This window comes from Ovis canadensis, chromosome 12 (assembly GCF_042477335.2).
Source record: "Ovis canadensis isolate MfBH-ARS-UI-01 breed Bighorn chromosome 12, ARS-UI_OviCan_v2, whole genome shotgun sequence".
Taxonomy (NCBI): Eukaryota; Metazoa; Chordata; class Mammalia; order Artiodactyla; family Bovidae; genus Ovis; species Ovis canadensis.
Genome location: NC_091256.1, coordinates 86,954,447 through 86,980,339, shown reverse-complemented (window position 1 = coordinate 86,980,339; position 25,893 = coordinate 86,954,447). Strand labels below are relative to the sequence as shown.

Below are 25,893 nucleotides of genomic sequence, written 5' to 3'. Positions count from 1 at the left end.
AGTTATTATGCATGGACCAAAAGTAAGTATTAATAGTAGCACTATTAGAGGGCCCACCAAGGTAGAAATTAGCATTGTTAACCACAGGGACTGTTGGAACCAGGACTCAAATTAATTTTGAGACTTTTTTTTTTCTTTTTCTTTGATTTAGCCCTTTTCTTATCTTGGCCAGGGACTCCCTGATTACCCCTGAGTGATTTACATAAAAACAATGTTTTTCCCTTAACACAGCACATAGGCCCCCTGAGAGACTTCATACTCAAGATACTTTTTTTTTTTTTTTTAGGAAAGGGAAAATATAGTTTTTGCTTACACAATATATAACGTACTTAGCATTTACCCTGTCACAAACATTGTATTGAGTACTTTATATGCATCATCTAATTTAACATTCACAATAACCCTTTGAAGTGTATCTTAATTAAGCCATTTACAAATGAGGGGGTTTAGATTCAGGGAAGTTATATAGTTGATCAAAAATAAAAGTGGATTTTTAACGAATTCAGTTTGGTTCAATTGCTCAGTCATGTCCGACTCTTTGCGACCCCATGAATTGCAGCACGCCAGGCCTCCCTGTCCATCACCAAGATACTTTTTGGGAATTGGGGCGGAGGTCTCTTTCTTGTAATTTCTTCCTGCTGTGCATGGGCGTAGGCCTGCCTAGCAGAGCAGAAGTCTCTCTCTACCTGATCTGAGTTGGGGTTTTTCACATCTGAAACAAGCTTTTACCCTTGTAGTTGCAGCAATTTAGTTGGTCCCTCTCAGAGATGAAATAGACAAGGGCCAAACAAGAGACCTAACAGGATGGTCATCTCTGGTCCCTGGAAACAGAAGGCAGCATTTGGGGTGAGGGTTACAGAGTTTGTGACCCCTTCTGATGGGTTGGTGGTGAGGCAACAGAGCAGTGCTCCAAGAATCTTGTGTTCAGTCTGAAGTTACCATCTTTTACCTGGGTGGGGGCTCAAAGACATTGCTATGCATGTTTCTCTGAGTAGGAACCAGGACTCTGTCTGGAGGCTGTACCAGCCTTTGACTGTTTCTGTTTCTGTATCCCCTCCCTTCCCTGATTAGCGATTGTTTGAATCCTTGCTTTGGAATTCAGGGAAGGCCAAGGAGGCTGAACAAAGTCTATATCCTACAGATAAGAAATGGAGAACACAGAACAGATCTGCACTCCAGAGCCCCACAGAGTCCCGCTCAGTTTTAATTTTAGGGAACTAGGCAACAATGACTATGATAACTTTCTGTCAAAATGGGGCATAGAACTGCCCCAGCTTGGAGTATAGACACTGAATCGGAAGTATTTCTGAGTTCCAAGTTTTAGATCTGAGTCTTGTATGATTAAAATCTTAATCTCATTTCTTTTTAGAAGAATAGGTCTGAAACCCAGTCTGGACCTGGCACTTCAGGGAGACTTGTAGCCATGTAGCCAGTTGCCTAGTTTTATAAAAAGTAAGGTTAGTAGCTTCCAGCAGACATTGTTTTGAAAATGGTGGCATCCAAGCCTGACACGACTCAGAAAACTCAAGTGTTTAGCAATACAAGGTCTAATCTGAAAGTACACCCATAGCATCACCTAGTTATTTCCCAGGATATCTGAACCATAGCTACTCTAGTTTGACTTTTAATTGTAAACTATTTTTTGATAGCCAAAGCAGATTTTACTGTTAATGACAGTATTTTTTTAGATATGAGAAGATGCAAGAATTGGGACTCATAAAATCTTTTCCTGAAAAGATCTAACTATCTGATGGCCTGTTTTGCCAGTTTTTCCCAGAGCACAGAGTGCCTCATTCCTGATTTTCACCCTGAACTCCTTTCAGGGGCGTTGAAAGTCGGCAGTTGCAGCGGCCATGATTTAATCTTTGTAGATGCAGATGGCGAGTGTCAGTCTTCAGCTGGCAGAGCCCCTTTTTGCTCATAAACTTGACCATGATTATGAGGGGGGCACATCATGACCATTTTATCCCAGGGTGCCGAGAGTATCCATTTTCAGGTAAACAGGCCACTCAGTGTGCTGTTACTGGACTAGGCCATGAAACAGTATCTAAAATTCTCTGGACCACCTGTCTTACTAGCTTTTTGGTCCAGGAAAATATTCCCTCTTGTTGCTTCTTGCCATATCTAGAGTTACACTGTTAGCATCATCGATCTCATATGGGACTATATATTATTCTATTAGAGGCCTCACACACATACAGTGTAAGAAACAGCAATTTTGTAAAACAGGTGAAATACAAATAACATAGCCAGCAGTATTAGTAAAGTCACAAGTAAGACTTATGTTAAGAACTTCCATTAGATGTAGCCCAGTATATCTTCAGGTTATCTGACTTAGACTGCCCTGTAGAATCTTTATCTTCCAGGGAAATTATATATTGGCACCATCTATAAGGAACATAGCCCAGTTTTTTGTGTGTCACTAGACTGATTATCTTTAGTATGATTTAATTTTTTAAGTAAATTTTCTCAGGGCCAACCAGTTAAAGTCTGGTAATAGAGAAATTTACCAAGATAACCCAGAACTAGACACAGGTTATTGGCCACAAACCCAAGAATTGGATTGATTTTTAAAACTAGCATAGGATCAGGCCTGTGACAGAAAAGCATTTGACTTATATGTAAAGGTCTAAGAAGCCAAGAAAACATAAATGATCATACGAATCAGGTCCCGCGTCTCGGGGAAGCTGTCTCCCTCTGATGTCGTCGTCTTCTCATCCTGGTGTAGTGTAGTTTCTCCTGATTGAAAAAAAGTCCTTCCATCCATGTTGGAGACAGTCCCTTAGATTATGTCTTTTTCCAGTCTTGGTTGCAGGTCATGAGGCATCTGATCTTCATCCAAAGATAGATTATTGAGATAAGCTTCAGAAACAAACTTAGGGTGTTTTTCAAGAATTCAATTAAATTTTATATTAACATCTCATAACAACAAAGAACTATCTAAGAGATGAGTCCTACTAGATGCAGACCTCCATTAACAAACTGGTATTTAACATTTTGAAATATCTTTTTTTTTCCTTAAAGTTACCCTTATTTTTATTAAATATAACCAAATTAAGACTAGTTTGTTTGCAAAATAGGTCTGTTTTTACTGATTTTGGTCTAATGATTTTTATAACCATAATTGATTATAGGCTTTTTTTATTTTGCTGAAACATTTATAGAGTCTCAGACTGAACTTTTAAAATAAAACAGGGCTGGGAATCTCACACCAAAGGCTTATCACAGATTTTCCTAACAAATCTAGGTGAATTTTTTCCTTTTTAAGGTTTTAAAATTTTCTTGAGATTTTTGTATCCGTGAGATAACCTTCCTGACTCACTTGATAGACTTACTGGAAACCTAAGAACTTCCAATTTTTGGAGGAGTCAGATAGAAAATATAATTGTTTTGTTTATAACGTTTAATTTTACCAACGTATTGTCATAATTAGTTTGAGAGGAAGATTTTCCCTACTCCCTAAAAACATAAGATTCAACCCCATAATTTTTTAGATAGAGACCATAAAAGTTATAAGCATATTCACTGGTTCATTCAGTCCTCTTGCTAACTTTTGTGAAGTCATCAGGTTTTTCATTAAAATACCAGGACATATCAGAATGTTAAAAACTCCATATAATTTTTAGGATATCTGTATTAGTAATTTTACCCTACATTATAATATGAGCAGATGTATTACTCATTTGATAATCTTTTTTTATGTAATTTAACCAACCGAATAAACACAGTTTAATATCTCTCTTTGGGATGCTTCAGGGGCCCTCCAAAGCACCCCAAAGTTAGCCAGAAGCCGAAAGTGCTTCATAGAATAATTTAGGAAGTTTTGTCAACAAATATCAGAAAGGTTTTGAGCGCTCAGTCAGATGGGACTATAGGTCACTGTGAAACAATAGCTATTCACTCAGCCAAAGTAACAATATGGGATTTCAGAGGCGAATACAGAACAGACCATTTAAGAAGCAAATGAACTTAAATCTATTGTCAAATGCAGTTCAACATCTGAAGAAAGTGTGTCCTTTTAACAGAGAGAAAAGCCAAATTCAAGTTTTTGCGCCAGCTTATTTTTAGTCATTAACAGTCCCAAATTTCTTTAGCTTCTTTGTAAGAGGAAACTAATGTTCAGTAATAAATGTTTCAAAATTTTACTCTATTTGGAAATGAGCTAGCTAGTCAGTGAACTTCCATCACTTAGTTTAGCACAATCCCAATTCAAGTTACCCCAATTTGGACAGACTATTTCAGACAGACGTTCCTAAAGCATAATTATTCTTAATAAAGTCTATCTAAAAGCTCATATTTCATTTACATTTTTTTTGAAGTTTTTTTACTTGAGGTAATTTTTTTTATTGACAAACTTGTAACAGATATAATATTTAACATATTAAACCTAAGTACGATGAAAATATTTTTTAACGTTAAGTACTCTAAGACATGTCTATATTAAATAGGTCAACAAACAAACATTAATATCAGGTATTTAACACTGAATATTTCCCAGTTCACATAAACCTGGATTTATTAATTTAGAATTACTTGATTTGTAAGCGCTTATCTTTTTTTAAGCCAAATAAATAGATCTCATATATAAATTAACTTCAAAAATATTACCCAGAGACAGAGACATACCAAGACATATTTAGACAGACACAGTGTGAGATCTAGCTTCAAGTCTATTTTTTTTTTCCTTTTCAGTGTCAGGAGTTAGAAATAGTCTAGATAAGTGTTCTTAAGAGCCCTGGTCTCAAAGCACAGGGAAAGAAAATCAAGTTCTAACAAATGGCGGCAGGTCTAGACCACATGGTGGCCAGAGAAAGCAAAATGGCAATCAAAAATCACTACACAGATCACAGAGTTAAAACACACACATATAAACCCGGCAGTCCTCCTCAAAGTGAAGGTGAAGTCGCTCAGTCGTATCAGACTGTTTGCGACCTGTGGACTGTAGCCCACCAAGCCTTTCCCTAACATCAAAGATTTTAAGGGAGGAAAGGAAGCCAGGTTGAAAGAAGAAGGGGGAGGAGGCGGGAGAGGGGGCAAAAGGGGTGGCCTTACAGACGTCTCTTGCCGCCTACAGATACCCAGGCCTTACAGGACTTTTCCCTGGGCTTCCAGAGAAGGGAGGACTGGAACTCGGCCCTACCAGAAATCAGAACCAGAATTTGAGTTCTCTGCCAAGAGGAGGTGATCAGTCTCCAATCCTCAGCTCAGGCTGAGGGCCCTTCGACCAGATTTCTGTGTCTAGGACCAGGGGACTAGAAAAACAGGAAAGGATAGGAAGGGTTCAGGAGAGGAGACAGAGAGGGAAGGGGAGAGAGATCAATAAAGTTGTTTTTTTTTTTTTTTCTTATCGGTCGGGGCACTCTGGCCAGTTGTCCACGTCAGGAGACCAGGGACAAAAGGGTCCCAGTTGCGGCTGCTGGGTCTGGTCCATTGGCAGGCAAGCTGGCCCCTGAGTACCCCGAGTGGTCAGGATGTCAGTCTCGGCGAAGAAGAATCGCACCAGAGTCACCATTTGTTGCAGGAAGAGGGACCCCTTCCAGGGCCCGAAACTGGGCTCTTGCCTAACACTCGGAAATGAATTGTCCGAGGAGACATATGTACTGACAAAGCAAGAGATTTTATTGGAAAAGAGCACCCGGGTGGAGAGCAGCAGGGTAAGGAAACCCAGGAGAACTGCTCTGCCGCATGGCTCACAATGTACAGGCGGTGTCTCCTTTAAACCTTTGCCGAACTCTTCCGGTTGGTGGAGGCTTATTAGTTCCGTATTCTTTATCAGGATCTCCTGCCATAAAACAACTCATGCAGATGGTTACTATGGTGCCTGGCCAGGGTGGGGCGGTTTCAATCAGTGTGCTTCCCCTAACAATTCCCCCTGCAAGATGGGGTATATAGCGGCGCCATTGGTTCAGGCTCCTTGAGATTCTTTGGGTTCTTTCTTACATGTGTCGCCAACACCTGTAGAAAATCCCTGTTGAGGCAAAAAAAAGGTTTTACCCAAGGAGGGGGTGGGGAGGCTTGGTCAGGGTGTCCGATCCGCAGTCAGAAGATGATATCTCGGACTTGGTGTACAGTTCCCAAGTCAAAGGTGCCTTCTGAGGGCCAGCCTACATGGAAAGTTGGCCATTCTGCGCTGCAAAAAGTTATTAATTTGTTCTTCTTCACCAGCGCTGATAGATTCTGTGCTCTAGACTTAAAATCAGAAAAATGGTCAGTCCTAAGGGACAACGGAGTAGAAGTCTCTTGCCCCATGATTACAGGATAGAACACAGGAGACAAGACGAACACACAGAGAGCAGTGACAATGCCGGTGCACAGAAAGATGCGACGAACAGAGGAGACAAACCTCGGCGGAGAACACAGTACTAGGTCTTCCTGGGCCCCCTGAACCCTCCTATCCCTCTAGGTTATCTTACCAACAAGGCGTTCACAGAGCCAGCCGCCTTCCCAGCATGATGCCGGGCCTCGGACTTAACACCGGCTAAGATGACTAATTCGCCCCTGATTAAGCCTGACAAGAGCTCTCTTCTCACCAGAGCCAGCTGCCTTCCAGCGCGTAAGCTGGGCCTCGGTCTTACACTGGCTAACCAAACTTAACACCGGTGTTCAGATAGCTTTCCTTCAAGTGAGGAAATCCCTTCTACCGGGAGAGTGTTATTCTTCCCAGTTAAACAGATCCCCGACGAGCCCCCAAATGTTATGCCCGGAGTCCGAGTCCCCAAAACTGAGAGAATAAGACATCCACAGCAAACGCAAAAAGGGAATTTATTGCTAGCTCGAGCCAGGGCCCAAGTTTCATCCAACGCAGTGGAGTGGAACAAGGGCCCCCCGAGTTCTGAATCACCTATACTTTTATACAGACGGTTCTGTTTCTGTAACAGCATAGCTGATTGGTTAAACCTTACGCGCGCGTGGGACTTTTAAACCTCGCATCCCTATCTGGATTGGCTCGGGTCTGGCGCGGGCGGGGGGCTATGGGGATTTTTTTTTATTGGTCTAGCTACCCTGCCTGTGGGCCTGCCCCTTAGAGCCTGTCTTGGCTTCAGTTTGGTCCTAACAGTGGTCAGAACTGCATTTATTTACAGTTGATTGTTGGATAGGTTTGTGAGTGCCTAGGGTAGGCATTTTTGTCTGTTTGTTTTAGAAAAACCTCATTTCTTGGAATGCACTGCTGTACTTGCTGAGTTCTCTGCCTCCTGCTTGTGGCCATGGTGGAGACTTGTGTTCCAGATAGGTGCATTTATGACACTTTAATCCCAGTAATGAATTACCATCATCCAAGTAGCCTGTTCCCTGTCCTAGTCACTGTTTTTATTGACAGCTTGGATAAAAGATGATATACTTCATGTTTTATCAATATGCAACATGAAATAAAGCTCACAGGGGGAGTGGTAGCAGAAAATAAAAATGTAAAAAAAAATCCGCTGTCAAAAAAGTTAAAACAAATTAACTTAAAATTAATTATGAAGAAATACAAAGTTGTACATATGGGAATGATCTGACTTCCAGTCATTGGGAGTTGCAGAGCTGTAAAGTGGTACAGAATCCAAAGGCCTCAGTTTTCAGATGGGCTTATTAATAGCAGAGGCTTTTTAGATACTGTCTGAACCAGTAATGTCATATGACTGACAAAAGCAACTGTAGTTTTAAACTACATTAATGAAAACGTATTGTTCAGAATTAGGAAGGTCATCATCTCACTGATTTTAAATTGATCTGGAATATTTCATTCATTTATGGATACCACATTCAGGATGGATATTGACATATATTCCAGAGGTAGGAAATTACGGCAACATAGGGCCGTAGGAAGGCAATGGCACCCCACCCCTGTTCTCTTGCCTGGAAAATCCAATGGACGGAAGAGCCTGGTGGGCTGCAGTCCATGGGGTTGCACAGAGTCGGACACGACTGAAGCAAATTAGCAGCAGCAGCAGGGCCTTAAAACCATGTCATCTGAAAAACTTTTGAAGGACATTGAAATATGCTGTTTGGGAAAGGGAGACAGAATAGCTGTCTTCAGATATTTTCAAGGCTCTGTGTGCACAGTGAGGAATACAGTTGCCCCTCAGTATCCTTGGGGGTTGGTTCCAAGACCTCCCCAGACACCCAAATCTGACGATGCCCAAGTCCCTCCTATAAAATGGGGTAATGTTTGCATATAATATGCAAATCCCCCTGCATACTTTAAATCATCTTTTGATTACTTAAACAATACCTAATACAATGTAAATGCTATTCAAATAGTTGTAAATACAATGTGGGTTTCCCTGGTAGCTCATTGGTAAAGAATCTGCCTGCCAAGCAGGATACCCAGGTTTGATCCCTGGGTCAGGAAGATACCTTGGAGAAGGAAATGGTGACCCACACTGGTATTCTTGCCTGGGGAAACTGCATGGTTAGAGGAGTCTGGCAGGCTACAGTTCTTGGGGTCATAAAAGAGGCAGACATGACACAGCATGTAAACAACAACAAAATACAACGTAGATGCTATGTAAATGGTTGCCAGGGCCTGGAAAATTCAAGTTTTGCTCTTTGGAACTTGATGGAATTGTTTTCTAATATTTTCTGTCTGGAGTTGGTTGAAACTGCAGATTCTTCAGGGTGGTATTCAGTGGGCAAGGCATAGCAAGCACGCCGTACTTCTTTTTCACACATCCTTTGTCTACCTTTTGATTTGCCCTTCAGTAGAATTCTGTCTTCTCTCCAGTCATTTATTTGGTAAAATCATGGTGACATTTTGAATCCAGTTAAAGGTCAATATTACTATAAGAAATTTGTGTTTAATTTTTGTAAGACTAAGCAGAAATGTGCCACAGTATTTTCAGTCTAGACAATATCATTGCATTTTCTTGGTTATAAGGAGCAACAGTATATTTCCAAACCATGAGCTCTCTTAAGTCCTCTGTTTATCCTTTGAAAGTTTCTTATTACCTCTTCCCCCCCCCCCGCCAACCCTGAACTTTGGTAGGTAGCATTTTTTACTTTGATTCAGTCTGATTTCAAGCTAGGAGTTGGCCATTTCAGTTTATGAACCCATTGGTTTATTCAGCATTTATTCTACCAGATGCCTGGTGCCGTACTCAGCTCTGGAGATGTAGAGATGTGCCCTGTCTGCTGGGGCTAAACAGTCTAGAAGGAAAAAGATAACTGTAAACAGATAAGTGGTTGTGTTATGATATGGGCAGTAGCAGTGGGAGGTGTGAATTTATAGCAGGTATTAAATTTAACTTAGTATCTGTTCATAAACATTATATGCACACTAATTCTTCCTTTGTAGGTCCTTTCCCGTGTGATATATGTGGTCGCCAGTTTAATGACACTGGAAATTTGAAACGCCATATAGAGTGTACCCATGGTGGAAAGAGAAAATGGACTTGCTTTATCTGTGGAAAATCAGTACGAGAAAGGTGAGGAATTATCCAGAAAAATCCCAGTACTGTAATGTAGAAATAATCAATGAATATGTTTTATAATGTTTAAAGTGAAATAAGATACTTGAATCATGCTTTAATATGAAACTTAAGTATAAAGAAATTACATAAAATGTTATGGAAGGTAATATGAGGTCAGGATTTTCAAATTTAGATGGTGGATTTAACAGAGACATCATTTTGTCTCTTTCTGAAACCCCACTAAATATTCATTAAAGGTTGTTTGTTCATTCATTCGTTCATTTTGAAGACAAGCTACAAAGACAGCAAGATAGGAAAGCCACAAGAGCAGCCCAGGTTTGGAAGCTCAAAAGCAGTATCGGTGGGAACTGACTTAGCAGGTCTGAGGAGGACAGATCCCAGAGCTGTAATGGAGAAATGGAGAGCCTCGTCTCCTTGCAGAGTCCACAGAAGGTGCGGGAACTGGCGGGCCCAGATGCCCTGGAACCAGGGTGACAGGCAGGCGGAGTAAGGGCTGCTCTGCAAGGGAAGTTAGAGCGGTGGGTTCTCCTCTGTCGCCCACCAGGCCTGTGCTGGACAGCCACCCCCCGCAGTGGCAGATGGCTGTGTGGAGTCATGCAGTCGGGCACACGGCAGTGAGCCCCAGATACGGCGCAGCACAGTGCGCTGCCTAGCGACGTGCGCTGCACAGGCAGTAAGACAAAGAAAGGGGGCTTGCCCTAAATAGCTGTTTCCGAGCGAGGCACGAGCGGACGAGCAGACCCAGGAGACCACATGGAAGTGTTGTCAGTGATGGGAGTGTTCTCTGTCTCATCCTGCACACAGCACTCTTCTTTAAACAGTGTGTGCGTATTAGCACGCTTCAGTGTGTAGAAGTTCAGTATTTTAAAACAACTGAAGTGACAGTTTCCTAAAAGAGCAAATGGGTACAACGGCAGAAAAATCAGTATGCTATATTTATATGAAAACTTGTATTTACCCGATTAGTAAAATATAAAGTATATCTTATACAGTATAAATTATTGTTTCCCTTAAAGGTCTTTCTGTAAAAATAAAAAATCAAACAAACTGAAAAGGAAAACAGCCTTTCCATCTTTTTACTTGTTAGGGTCTGGGAATAGTTTTCCCGGTGTTGGTGAGCCTGGTGGAGGAGACCCCCTACTGGTGGAGATCTGCCTTTAGGTCACATTCACCTTCATGCCCACTGGACGTGGGGCCGAAATAAAACCAGGTGGTAGTGACAGAAGCCCGCCATGGTCAGATGTACTGTGCTTTCCTTTCTTTCCCCTCAAAATAACTTTGTCTGCCCTTCCTCAGCCTTTATTTTATGAATGTGGGAAATCTCCGAATATGAGAACTGTAGGAGATGCCACAGTGGTTACACAGTGATCCATCCATAGTCGGTAAGGCTGGAGGATTTAGGACTAGCAACAATTAATATCCTTTACATGGTTTCCCTGTTTACCATTGCCATCTGGAAATTGCAAGTATTTATGAAGTTTTCTTTGGCTTAAAACATTAATAAGTTGTGAGCACATTGGAAAGGAATAGTGCTGATAAACTGGATTTCTTACATTTAAACTCTATCCACTAAAATTTACATCAGTTTTACTGATTTGTCACTAAAATTCAGTAGTGACAATTGAGTATCTTTCATTTGTGTGTCTTGGATGTTTCAGTTCAGTCGCTTAGTCTTGTCTGACTCTTTGTGACTCCATGAACCACAGCACACCAGGCCTCCCTGTCCATCACTAGCTCCTGGAGTCCACCCATACCCATGTCCATCAAGTCGGTGATGCCATCCAACCATCTCACCCTCTGTTGTCCCCTTCTCCTCCTGCCCTCAATCTTTCCCAGCAGGGTCTTTTCAAATGAGTCAGCTGTTTGCATCAGGTGGCCAAAGTATTGGAGTTTCAGCTTCAACATCAGTCCTTCCAATGAACACCCAGGACTGATGTCCTTTAGGATGGACTGGTTGGATCTCCTTGCAGTCCAACGGACTCTCAAGAGTCTTCTCCAACACCACACTTCAAAAGCATCAATTATTTGTTTGGCACTCATCTTTCTTTATAGTCTAACTCTCACATCCATACATGACCACTGGAAAAACCATAGCCTTGACTAGACAGACCTTTGTTGTCAAAGTAATGTCTCTGCTTTTGAATATGCTATCTAGGTTGGTCATAACTTTCCTTCCAAGGAGTAAGCGTCTTTTAATTTCATGGCTGCCAGCACCATCTGCAATGATTTTGGAGCCCCCCAAAATAAAGTCTGACACTGTTTCCCCATCTATTTGCCATGAAGTGATGGGACCAGATGCCATGATCTTCGTTTTCTGAATGTTGAACTTTAAGCCAAGTTTTTCACTCTCCTCTTTCACTTTCATCAAGAGGCTCTTTAGATCTTCTTCACTTTCTGCCATAAGGGTGGTGTCATCTGCATATCTGAGGTTGTTGATATTTCTCCTGGCAATCTTGATTCCAGCTTGTGCTTCTTCCAGCCCAGCGTTTCTCATGATGTACTCTGCATAGAAGTTAAATAAGCAGAGTGACAATATACAGCCTTAATGTACTCCTTTTCCTATTTGGAACCAGTCTGTTGTTCCATGTCCAGTTCTAACTGTTGCTTCCTGACCTCCATATAGGTTTCTCAAGAGGCAGGTCAGGTGGTCTGGTATTCCCATCTCTTTAAGAATTTCCCAGTTTATTGTGATCCACACAGTCAAAGGCTTTGGCATGGTTAATAAAGCAGAAATAGATGTTTTTCTGGAACTCTCTTGCTTTTTTGATGATCCAGTGGATGCTGGGAGTTTGATCTCTGGTTCCTCTGCCTTTTCTAAAACCAGCTTGAACTTCTGGAAGTTCACGGTTCATGTATTGCTGAAGCCTGGCTTGGAGAACTTTAAACATTACTTTACTAACGTGTGAGATGAGTGCAATTGTGTGGTAGTTTGAGCATTCCTTTGCATTGCCTTTCTTTGGGATTGGAATGAAAACTGACCTTTTCCAGTCCTAGCAAACCACTAGCAAAGGAGGCCAGAGCTAAATTATTTACTTTTTTTAAGAAGAGAGACATAATAAACATGTTTGTATACTGGTGCAACTAATCCAGTAAGAAGTGGAAATGTAGGAGAAGGGGAACAGTTGACATTATGGTAGCTTGAACAACTTTCTAGTAAGCTTTCTAGAAATCTGTGTTTATGTATTAAATATGTATTTCTGTATTAGGTTGGCATTAAAAAAATCTATAGCTGTATATACATGTGTGTATACTTTTTTTTTTTAATACAGAACTACTTTGAAAGAACATTTGAGAATCCATAGTGGAGAAAAGCCTCATCTCTGTAGTATCTGTGGACAAAGTTTTCGTCATGGAAGCTCATACAGGTAGGTCAAGCCATTTTTCCCCTATATTAAGTAAGATAAAATTCTATCTCCATTTTATACTCTCTTTTCTTAACATTGTTTTAGTTGGTTGATGAATTAAAACATGTCTTAACATTTGTGATGAAGCAAAGCTGTGCAGAAAAGTTTATAGACTTTTGCCTCTTCTTTATGCCTTTTAATATTTTCTCAATTCTGTGGTATAGAATATGTTAATGTATTTCTTCATCACTAAGAGTAATGCTGTACTAAGTCGTTTTTATTTAAATATTTCATTACTTTTCTTTGAATCAAAATTCATGAAAACTCTGGTGTTCTAAAGTTGGTGTATTTTTTCAGTCCTAATTGTCAAAGAATGTTTTTGTTACAAAAATATGACAAAATTGAAAACTAGAGGATTCTCAATTTTAGAAAGTTTTCTGAAAATAAGTTGTAACTTAAGTGATTATTTTTACAGCTAAATGCTGACTACCTTTGCAATTTATGAAAAGTTGTTTTTAAATGAATAAATAATAGATGACTACTTATTGTGAAATATGTGTACAATTTAAAATCTTATCAGTGTTCTCAGGATTTTAGTTTTTATACTACTATTTCCAGTTTTTAAGTTTAAACAGAATGGTGATTTTACTGATTTTAGTCATAGCAGAATCAACACCTGTTTTGACAACTTGAATGGAAAGGCTATTCATTTCACTAGGATGTATACAGATGGAATATTGTGGGGATAAAAATAGCTCAAGTTAAATGAATTCTAATAATCTGTTATTTATGATACCCTTTTATAATCTGTTTCTAGGTGATTATAAAGTGAGCCACACTTTATTTGGTTGGTGTGAAGGAAAGGAGTGAAGTGTGGCTGTCAGAAAGTTGAGTCCTTACCGGCTTTGCTAAGTTCTCAGTGGTCAGTGTGTGAGCGGTGTCAGCTGCCCAGAATAGGACTGATTCTTAGTGATTTGTGTCATCACGCACCTGTCGCTTGTGGGCTTACCTCGCTTGTCGATTCTGATTCCACCCCATTCAGTCCTGCAACACCAGCTGACACTTCTAGACGTCGGGTAGGTTCCCAGAAGCAGGTTAGGAGCCTCACGTCAGGAAGGAATGCCATCCAGAGGTAGTGGAGTCTGTGCAGATGTCGAAGTGCTGCCCAGAAACAGCTGAGTGGGAGCCCTGGAGTCAGGTGCGAAGCGGGAAGGCCCCTAGAAGTCAGTGATGGAGCAGACAGTGGTGGGTGAGCATGGCTCAGTAGCAGCCCAGCTCACGTTATTGAAAGCTAATCGAGTTTTTCTCTTTCACCCATTGTCACCGGTGTCAGTGGGCTTCATTTATTTTTTTTTTCTTTATAGACTTCACTTACGAGTACATCATGATGATAAAAGATACGAGTGTGATGAATGTGGGAAAACCTTCATTCGTCATGATCACCTTACGAAGCACAAGAAGATACACTCAGGTGAGGCGCATTTTGTAACGATTTTCCAGAGCACCTGAAAAACCACACCATGACTTGCTGGCTGTAATTTAAATAGCTGGTATATTTGGTCACCCCTTGGTAAACAATACGGATTTTAAAAGTTTTTTTTAAAAAGCATCTTTTTAAGCTTTTCTAAGTATTTCTTTTAAAAAGAGATGTAATTTTGTGACATGTTTTTTTGGTCTCTGTAATTTTAATCACTTGGTTACCCTTTATGATCACAAACTGACTTTTAAAATTTGTTTCAATCAGATTCTCAAATTTGCATTTTGCATATTATGTGGGTATGTGAAGTTGTTACCATTGGCACTTTTTTGAATGAAGACGTCAAGATTATATTTCTCATTTTAATTGGATTTGAAAGAAGCTAGCAAAACTTAGATCCCTCAAGAGGATCGTTGTAATTGGGGTGTTAAAGTTTATGTACTAGTGAAGTTTTGAAACCATATCTTTAGAAGAGCACCTTAGTAATCCTGATCAGTTTCAGATCTTTATTCTGTATTTATAATTTTTATACTCTGGGGATTTCTTTCATATTTTCCTCTCAGATTGATGTTCAGGAAGTGCTAAGAGAGCCACCTTTATGAGCACAATGATGAGAAAGAGCCATCTCTCTGAGCCCAGTAGAACAGGTGATTATTATTATTATTTTAACCATAATTTAAATGAACAGTGTGCAGCAGATGTAGCGTTTTCTTGAATGATCCCAGTGAGGCAGGCTGCGGTTGTTATCACCACTGTTAATAGGCGCTAAAGGTCTGATGACTTTTTCATTGGCACTGTGCATTTCCATTTCCAGGAGGGCAATTCTAAATTTCTGATTCTAGAAGTCACATGGTTTGATTGTACACGGGTAATGAGACTGATTTTTAAAGAGCAAGCCTTTGTAACTGAATATAAGAATAGCGGTGACAAATGGACTCATCTAGAACTTTCCTTTATATTTGTATTTTGGCTCATTGCAAATGTAAGAAATCCCCACAGATGAAAAATCTTTAAAAGTAAAGTATAAAGATCTGAAAATGTTCAGGTCCTTTTTTATAAACAATAAGACAGCCTCATCTGGATTCATTGTATATTCATTTGAGGTGTTTGATATCCAGACTTATATATTCCTAAAAAAAAAAAAATCCTGAGTTGTGAAGTCCTTTTATTATCTCACCCTGTTACACTGAAAGTCGAGATTTGAAGTCTGCAGTGAAAGCCTACCGATTCCTTTTCCAACTGGGGAGGAGGATTCACATTCCTAAAAATAAGTACAGAGTCACTGAAGAAGGATACATTTGAGTATTAATATAAGGCAAATAGCCCAGATAAAGGGTGGCTTTACCTTTCTGGTATCTGTTTTCTACCATGGTGTCTTAACTGCTGGATAATTTGTTTCTGGGGATAAAAAAGATTGGCATGCCTATTATAACAAAAGTATTTGGGTCTTTAAGGTGAGAAGGCTCATCAGTGTGAAGAATGTGGAAAATGCTTTGGCCGTAGGGATCATCTCACTGTTCATTATAAAAGTGTACACCTTGGAGAGAAGGTGTGGCAAAAGTAAGTGAAAAGGCAAAGTTTCTCATCATCATCACCTTGGATAACGCTAGGTTGGAGAAAAGTTGTCTCATAGTTTATTTCATTGAGGATGGGTTAATCAGTGACCTTTCTGCAGCTTGTCTAGCTTCTCTGCAGATGTAAAGGAATTGAATGTAGCATAATTTTTCATACTTGATTTCAGTTGATTCAAACACTGGGAGATGGTAGACATTGAAGTGAGTGACTAATATAAAATTGTGGCATTCTTTGGGAATTTCATTTATATTTGGTTGCAGTAGCTCTTGGAGAGCTAAATATAAATGAACATACTGCCTACATTTTGTGCTTAGTATGACAGCAATTATTGGAAAATGTCAGAATTTAGATCCCTTTAATGACACTGATAAATGATACTTTATTGGAAGGAGGTATGTACTGTCTTTGAACATCAACTTTTTAATACAGTTTAGATATCCAGGCTTAATAACTTGGATTGTGTGAGTATGAGATGTTCTAAGAATTCGTGTTCTTGGAGTAGGTATTTGGAGCAAATGGTCTAAGGTGTCAGGAAACTTAGTGTAATGCTGACCTAGATAATCATGGAACCAGAATTTGTCTCTTACACGTTCTGCAAGGGCTGCTGGGAGTGGATCTAGAGTGGAGCCTTGAGATCATTTCCACGGTGCACTTTTGTAGTTAACTTCCGCTTACCCATCTCATTGATTTTTTTTTTTTTTTTTTTGGTCCCTATAACTTTTCCTTCTCATTTTTAAGTAGAAAATAATACATAAAAGTTTGAAGTAAGCCAGAAAGAAAAACACCAATACAGTATACTAACACCTATATATGGAATTTAGAAAGATGGCCATGATGACCCTGTATGCAAGATAGCAAAAAAGACACAGATGTGTATAGCGGACTTTTGGACTCAGAGGGAGAGGGAGAGGGTGGGATGATTTGGGAGAATGGCATTGAAACATGTATACTATCATGTAAGAATCGAATCGCCAGTCTATGTCCGATGCAGGATACAGCATGCTTGGGGCTGGTGCACGGGGATGACCCAGAGGGATGTTGTGGGGAGGGAGGTGGGAGGGGGGTTCATGTTTGGGATCGCATGTACACCCGTGGTGGATTCATGTCAATGTATGGCAAAACCAATATAGTATTGTAAAGTAAAATAAAATTAAAATTAAAAAAAAATGTAACAGAAAAAAAAAGTTTGATGATTCAAAGCTTAAAGTAGTTTAAAGTTGAAAATCTAAAGACATCTTTTTTATAGATTTATTTGTCGAGTATAACTGGAGAAGGAAGAACCAGAGTTAAGGTTGATGCATAAAAAGTATTTCCATGTTCATTTGGCATTCTCTGCTTTAATAACGAGACAGTTATGTATGAAGTTATAACTTATTTTCACTATTAAAACACTCAAATCTTTTTCTTTTCTTAGATATAAAGCAACCTTTCATCAATGTGATGTTTGTAAGAAAATTTTTAAAGGCAAATCAAGTCTGGAAATGCATTTTCGGACACATTCAGGTAAAACCTAATGGGTATTTTATACATATTTATTTATATATTATATATATATATATAGTGTAATTATTCAGAAGTGATAAATGGATGTTTATACTTTGTTGTTCTTGGCGAAATTGGTTTTTTTCCTGCCAGTAAAATTTTTGCTTATTAAAATTGGTGTCATGAATGGACATTAGTCTGATCATTCTGTTCCATATTATGTAAGCTTCAGTACTTCTGAATATCATTTTGTAGAGTTTGGGGAAAATTTTTTCCATAGAGAATTTATTTAACTTTCAGTCCTCATTTTCTCCTTTCCTGGTTGTTTATGGTTCCTCTATATCTGCATGGCTCTGTGAAGACATTTATTTTATTTCCTTATCTTTTAAAAGAGTAATTCAGATATGACCTTGCTGTTGCTTATCAAGTCAACCATTGTATGGTTTTCCTTTTTACATATTCAGTTGTGATGTATAGGTAGTTGTAGTAGAATGATTCACTTCAGCTGCTTTCTAGGACTTGAAGTGAAGGTCATTCAGTTGTGTCCAACTCGTTGCAACCCCATGAACTATACAGTCCATGGAATTCTCCAGGCCAAAATACTGGAGTGGGTAGCCTTTCCCTTCTCCAGGAGATCTTCCTGACCCAGGAATCGAACTGGGGTCTCTTGCATTGCAGACGGATTCTTTACCAACTGGGCTATCAGGGAAGCCCTTTCTAGGACTTATCATTTTCTAAATCTTTCCTTTTTTTCTTTGGCAATTCTATCATATTTTGAAACATAGATTGTTGGATTTTTTCCTATATGTTGTCATAGTTCTTTACTTCTCATGTAAATTAATAATTTTTAAAGCTTTCTTTCCTTCTTTTTGGGCTTCTCACGTCGGTGCAGTATCTGCCTGCAATGTGGGAGACCTGGGTTCTATTCCTGGGTCGGGAAGATTCCCTGGAGAAGGAAATGGCAACCCACTCTAGTGTTCTTGCCTGGAGAATCCATGGATTGAGGAGCCTAGTGGGCTGCAGTTCATGGGATCTCAAGAGTTGGACACGACGTAGTGCTATCTTTCTTTTCCTTCTTTTTAAGAAAGAAAGATATCAATACATTTATGGCTGTTTGCTTTATATTTAGTTAGGAATTTGTCAAGCTGCTGTTCTGGAAGGGAAATGAATTTATTTTATATCTCTCATATTTAATGAGAATTGGAAATAACTGAATTTGGGCAATTTCAATAGCATAGAATTACAGTAAAAAATCTATTACTGGGACTTCCCTGGTGGGCTGGTGGTTCAGTAGTCCCAATGCAGGGGGCCTGAGTTCAATCCCTGGTCAGCGAACTGGGTCCTGCATGCCGCGACTAGGAGCCCCCATGCTGCAGCTAAGACTTGGCATGGCCAAACATCTCTAAAAAATCAGAATAGAAAGGAGTCTGTCACTGGTACAGTAACTGCGTTAAGCATAAAAGGCATCTCCCTGAGGATGAAGAAGTCCTGATTTGGGGCCACGTGAATAGGGGTAAGAAGTGAGGAGGATATATTAATGCTGTTCTCAGTGCTAGTAAGAATAAACTTACGATTTGTAGGAGATAGTTAAAACTTAATTTGAAACCACTGATGATTTAAGAATTGTAAAACTATAGGAATTGCCTAGAGGAGAAAGTTATTAAGGGCTGGCTTTATAACTGCATTAAGTTTTTTTAAAACATTAATTTGTAGTGATTAATTGGTAACCAGTGATTTCAGAATTCTCATCTCTGGATATGTCACAGTTAGAATTAGGGGCAAGTCCCTCTGCCCATGGAAAACTGGGGAAATGAGCTCTGTTACAGATTAAGACAACACTTACGGCAGTTATGGAATGAGATGGAGGAATCATTTGAAGCAGAGGTCAACCTACTTTTTTGGTAAAGGACTGGAGAGTAAACATTGGAGAAGGCAATGGCACCCCACTCCAGTGCTCTTGCCTGGAAAATCCCGTGGACGGAGGAGCCTGGTGGGCTGCAGTCCATGGGGTCGCTGAGGGTCGGACACGACTGGGCGACTTCCCTTTCACTTTTCACTTTCTTGCATTGGAGAAGGAAATGGCAACCCACTCCAGTGTTCTTGCCTGGAGAATCCCAGGGGCGGAAGAGCCTGGTGCCTATGGGGTCGCAGAGTGGGACATGACTGAAGCGACTCAGCGGCAGCGGCAGCAGCAGCAGCAGACGGTAAACATTAACGGTTTTGTGGGCCCAGCAGTCCAGGTCACAAGCATGCAACTCTCTGTGGCAACATGGAAGCAGCCGTAGGCACGGCATGAATGGAAGGAGCGTGGCCGCATTCCACAGAGGCCTCGCTCCCAGAATGTCGCTGCGCTGCTTTTCCCTTGTCTTCACTTCCTTGCAATTGTGAAGTATTTTATTACCCAATTTCCCCTTGTTTAGTTGTTAACTGTGTATTCTTTCAGCATTCTTTTAGTAGTCACCCTGTAGATCCCACTGTGTGTTCTTAAATGATTAGACTCTATCTCAAGTCAGCTCATCATCCCTTTTCAGACAATTCAGAGACTTACGACACCTCATGTCTCTCACCCTTTATGCACTGTGTGTGTTTTAATTTTACATATACTTTAAATGACATAAGACATTATTTTGTTATTTTGCTTTAAATAACTTGTATTATTCGTTTTTACTCTTCATTCCTTCCTGCATTACCATTCTTTGACCTGGAATCATATTCTTTCTGCATGAAGAATTCCCTTTTGTGCATATCTGCTGGCACCAAATTCTCTTAGGTTTTGATTATCTGAAAATGTTTTTATTTTACTTTATGGAGAACATTTGGCTGACTGTAGAATTTATGTTAGTGGTTATTTTTCTTTCAGTATTTTAAATGTCATTTTTCCCTCTTTGACCTTCTCCAGTTTTTGTTGAAAAATATACTGTCAGTCTTATTGTTGCTCATTTAAAAGGAATTTCTTTTTAATTGGCTGCTTAAGATTTTTCTTTTATTTTTGATAGTTTTTTACAGTGTGCCCGGATATGCTTTTTTTTTCCTCTTTTGTATTAATATTTTTTGAGATATATAGAACTTACTGCATCTGTGACTTGATGCCTTTCATTTAGTAAGATTGTCAGCCATTTTTTCTTTCAAATTCTGCTTCTGACCTATACTCTGTTTTCTTTCTGGGACTCCGGTTATATGTATATTAGACTGTTCACTTTGTCTTATGTATTTCTCTCATGCAAGTGGCTTCCAGTACAAGCTTATGATGTTACAGCTCTATAAGGTGAGAAGAATGACCCAAGCTAAAAATGTCAATGTTAGTAGGGCTCCATTTCTTTCTAGAGTCGCTAGGGAAGAGTCTGTTCCCACTCGGTTGGATTATTTATTGACTTTCAGGTGTAGGACTGAGGTTCTAGTTTTGTAAGTAGTCGTAAACTGAGATCTCGGCTTCCAGAGGCTGCCACATTTCCTGAGTCCAAGCCTCCTCCTTCCATTTTCAGAAGCAGCAGTGTGGGTTTGAGTCCTCTTGTCACAGCTGTCCGACCCCTTCATCTTCAGTTATCACCACTTTAAAAAATCTATGTGATTTTAGGCCTACCTGGTTAATCTCCCCACATCAGGGTCTTTAAGCTTAATCATATCTTCAAAGTCCCTCTCTCCATATAAGGTAACAAAATCATTCCTTTCGGGGATTAACCAACCATCCTGGCTACTTTAGGAATTTATACTGTTAATAGGAAGAAACAAAAGCTACAGTGTGAGAACCTGACTCAGGCACAGCCAAAAACTGGCTTCCTTATTCTAGATCCTGATCAACTCTCCTTATTTTAATCTCGGGCCGTAGACACCAGTATTACTACTTCTTGTTCCAATCCAAAGCCCCAGGTTAGTCAGAGTTGCTGTTTTAGTTTTTAATGCTTCTTGATAGGAAGAAACCAAATGCTCTAGCTTTACTTCTTTAGGGGCTGTAGTGAGAGCAAGCCGTAGTAACAATAGCATGAGTTTATCAGGTACTCACGGTGTGCCAGGGTAATAATGCTAAGCACTATTATTTACTTTTCTCATTCAGTCCTTTCACCGGCCTGTGAGGCAGGTACTTTATAACAGGTGAGGAAATTGTGCTTAGAAGTTGGGGAGTTTGCTCCAGGTTTGCCTGGTAAGTGGTACACCTAGAATTCAAACCCAGATCTTTCTGATGTTTGAGTTCATTCTCTTTTTCTCTTTACCAGTTATTATACTGTCTCCACTTTGTGATAGCATATATTACTTGCTTTTAGTAAGTTCTTGTAAGTATTCACGTGGAAAATTTACTGCTTACTTAATCTCATTGTCTTAACTGAATGTATTTCACAGTTAATTTCATTTGTGTTCAAACAGGTGAAAAACCATACAAGTGTCAAATTTGCAGTCAATCTTTTAGAATTAAGAAGACTTTAACAAAACACCTGGTCATTCATTCTGATGCCCGGCCGTTCAACTGTCAGCACTGTAATGCAACATTTAAACGGAAGGACAAGCTGAAATACCACATTGACCACGTTCACGGCATAAAGTCTCCTGATGACCCTCTCAGTGCTTCTGAGGAAAAACTCGTGTCCTTGCCGGTAGAGTACTCATCTGATGATAAGATCTTTCAAACAGAAACAAAACAATACATGGACCAGCCCAAAGTCTACCAGTCGGGAGCCAAGACCATGCTACAGAACGTGTCTGCCGAAGTGTGTGTCCCGGTGACGCTGGTCCCGGTGCAGATGCCTGACACGCAGGGTGACCTGGTGCGCCACACCACCACCCTCCCGCCCCCCGCTCACGAGATCTTGTCGCCACAGCCGCCGGCTGCGGATTACCCTCGAGCCGCTGACCTAGCTTTTCTGGAGAAATACACGCTTACTCCTCAGCCTGCAAATATAGTTCACCCAGTCCGACCCGAACAGATGCTCGATCCTAGAGAACAGTCTTACCTTGGAACGTTACTGGGCCTTGATACCACCACTGCTGTACAAAACATATCTAACAGTGAGCATCATTCGTGAGCAAATCTAAACATTCCACAGACTTCTTCAGTGGCAATGCACAATGGTAGCCTAGTGCTGATGGCTTTTAAATTAGTGGGGCTGCTATTTTTTCATTTTCTGTATAGTTTCTCAAGTCCTCAGATGCTTTTCCAATCAAAAAAATATGTATCTCTGTTTACTGAACATATTTGAATATTTGGACCCATTTTGAGGTATATAATATTTGAAATAGACATTTTGTGATTTTTTTTTTTTAAAGATTATTTAGTGCTAATTTTTAACTTTTAACTCTCTTAACTTTCCAAAACTATCAGCTGTTGACATTATGGGGGTATTTGTTTTTAAACATCAGTGGAAAGTTTTTATTCTCCTTTAGTCTCATTCGTCTTTTCTCCTTTCCCCATCTTCTAAACAAGTGTGGAGGAACATGTAGCCTCTAAGAAAGAATGTCAGAGTGTACTGATAATTGCAGCTGTTCTTTATCCTGACTTAAGTTTCATGATTATTTCTTCCAGATTTTTAAGAAAATGAAATTAGGAATTTGAGTTTATAAGAAAGTCTTGGGATAGATCTGTGTTATTTTTTCATCTGGCCATAATTTCAGCTCATCACTATTCTTTGGTCTTTTGACAGACTCAAGACCAGAAAGCTAACTAATGTAGGATTAGCTTCTTAAATGAAATGTAGAACTGAAATGATTATCCAAATGATTGGTTTTTGCCAGTGCTTCAATTATTATGAATAAGAAATGGAAAAACGGATGTAAGCATTAAATTATACAGGTTGAAAATGTGTTAAAAGCAAGATATGGCAGTTTTAACTAGATATTTTTTAAGGTAAATTAACTGTATTTTGCCATTTATTTCAGAAACATTAACAGTATATCAGCATATATCATCATCTAAGTAATTAAAATTCAGTTAACAAGCCACTTTTGGTCTCATTTACCTTTGCCAGCTGTAACTCTGGGAAATAGAACCTAGAGATTTGTGTTTAATTATTAGAACAGGTGCCAAACAAATTACCAAATTCATGTCTAACTGAACTGAATGTTCATTTACTTTAATTAGAGCGAACCATTCCTTGTATATAGATATACATGTAACCTAGATCTTTATTTTTGCTTTGCACGTAACCCTAATGTCTGTGATTATCCTTAATTTTTATTTTTGTATGAGACAAAAGTTGAGGACTTGGTAAAAGGAAATAGCAGTTGGAGCAAAACCTCACTGATATTAAATGAGGAAAACAAAAAAGTCAGTCAAAATTGTGAAATACCTTAAAGACGTGCACTTTCCATACTCCGAAGTCAATTTAAACTAAAGCTAGGATGTTTCCTAGTGGAGCTGCTCAAAGGATTAGAGACTAGGCAGGGTTGATTTATTATTAGCATGTTCTTATGTAAACTACTGGAAAATAGCAATTTTAAGAGTTTTCTATTTCAGTTTTGTTTACACTCCTAATTGCTTTAAGCACTTTTTTTGTGTAAACTGTAAAGTCTGGCCCAGCCCTTGTGAAAAAAAAAAAAAATCACAAATAAAATAATGAAGTTTAGTGAAAAATTTTAACCACTTAATAATGTGGAAACTTGTTTGCTGAAGCACTTAAGAAATGAAGGTACTTTGCAGGAATATTTACCACACTAGTGGAAATAAAAAAATTGAGACTTGGGGCAGTTAACCAAAGTAGCTCATATAACTAGTAAAGCCAACCTGAGTTTTGCCTCATTTGTTGAAGTTTGGTTATAATTCTATAACTGATAGATACAAGCAATGTATCAATATTCTTTTTAAAGCATTCTTACTTTTGTGTGGAAATGTTGTGTCTGGGGTACTTAACATGATAGAACTTGACTATATGAGGTACTATTAATTTGTCTTTCAAACTGACTTTTAAAACATCTCTTTATGATTTTTATCATAAAGACTTTTAACTAAAAGACTTACTATGATGAAAAGAAATCATTTCTAAAAATGTACCCTGCCTTGAATATAAAATAATGTAGAAAAGTCTGGACTTACACAAAGGCAAATAGTATATATGTGTATGTGTGCGGTATATTGTATGTTCGGTAGCAGAAAAAGAAGGTGTTGCATTTTCACATTCAAAAGAATACTTTGCTTTTTGAAGGTATTGACTTTAGGGTTCTTTTAATAATAATCTCCTAATGCTTTAAAAATATAATTTGATTGTAGGAATTGGTTTACAGTATAGAACTTTTCTTGAATACATCTCTTATATAAAGTGAAACATAATTATATTTACTTATTATTGTAGATAACTTAAACTTGAAAAGTAGTTTACTGTTTTATAAAATGCTTTCACAGTTATCTCATTTAAACCTCATAGCCAGCTCTGAAGTAGAAAGGGCATGCTGTATTCCCATGTTAGAGATGAAGAGTCAGAGGTTAAGCCTACATCGTTAATAAGTGGCAGAGCTACTAACAGGGGAAGAAATATAGCATTAATGAATGCTTTCCAGGTGCCAGGCACCGCATTTTCTCATGTAATCTTAAGAACAGTCTGGGAAGTAGGTAATATAATTCTTATGAAGAAATAGTCTCAGTGGGCAAACAGATCTGCTGCCTCTGATCTCCAAATTAGAATATAAGAAGTCTTACAATTGTGAAAACCTCATGGATTTGGGCAAACTGAATGTATATATAAGTTTTTGAAGTTGGCACAAAAAATATGAAATGAGGCCTGCTCTTTTCAGGTAAGTGTTTGTCACATTTGATTTGGAGTATTTGGAACAAATGCTCCATTAACTCTTAAAATCCATGAATTCTGTAACTATACTTAAAATTTTGAATCTTGCAACTAAGGTCAGCCTCATTCAGAATTTTTTATTTTATGAGCATAATTTATTGTTTTAAATTAATTTTGTAGCTGATAGCAGTTAGCACTTATTATGTAAATTGAATAATTTATCAAATGTAGAAATTTGTTAACCTAATCCATTTTTACTTAAATACGCCAAAGATTTTTAGTAGGTTTTAAAATAGTTTAAAAGAATTTAAATTCTTTGTTGTTTGAATAAATATTTGTCCAAAGAAGCACAGTTGAAGTCCTAGGATTATGGATTTTCTAAAAAATCATTAGTTTGAATACTAAGATTAAGTGTTTGTGTTTATATGTATTAGAAATAAGAACAGAAGAAAATACTCCGGGAATAGTCATACTGACAAGCCAATTACAAGTAAGAATACTCCGTTTTCCTCAGTTTAATTAATTGAATGTTATCTTTTAAGTGGACACTATTAATTGCTAAATAATAATAAGCTTAGTTTTTACACTACTAAAATAATTTTGCCTTAGAATTTTTTTTAGAACAAACTGAAGATTTTTTTGTAACAAACCCCACCTATTTTTTTGTGCAGCCTAAAATACCATTTAAGATTAGGGTTTGTTCTTCATGCCAGCAAGATTTCACTAGCTATGAAGGCGGTGATCTTTGCATACTTTTAAGTAACTTAGTCATTTATTGAAGAGGAGTAGCAAAAATAGGGTTTTAAACTGGTGCTTTATTATGTGACTTCCTTTAAAGTGATGGTACATCATGAAGTAGGTACACTAATAATTTTCTGTCAACCTTAAAATTGTCG

General features: G+C 38.8%; 1 protein-coding gene across 1 annotated transcript in view; it reads left to right on the top strand.

The window, feature by feature from the left end:
* The window catches only part of ZBTB41 (zinc finger and BTB domain containing 41), a 40,374-nt gene extending 16,426 nt beyond the window's left edge, over window positions 1-23,948 (top strand). The window contains exons 6-11 of the mRNA XM_069544985.1: window positions 9,278-9,407; window positions 12,683-12,778; window positions 14,122-14,228; window positions 15,689-15,794; window positions 17,224-17,312; window positions 21,651-23,948. Coding sequence (XP_069401086.1) covers window positions 9,278-9,407; window positions 12,683-12,778; window positions 14,122-14,228; window positions 15,689-15,794; window positions 17,224-17,312; window positions 21,651-22,306 — 1,184 coding nt within the window. The 3' untranslated portion in view covers window positions 22,307-23,948. The remainder of the gene's footprint in view (window positions 1-9,277; window positions 9,408-12,682; window positions 12,779-14,121; window positions 14,229-15,688; window positions 15,795-17,223; window positions 17,313-21,650) is intronic.
* The last annotated feature ends 1,945 nt before the right edge of the window (window positions 23,949-25,893 follow it).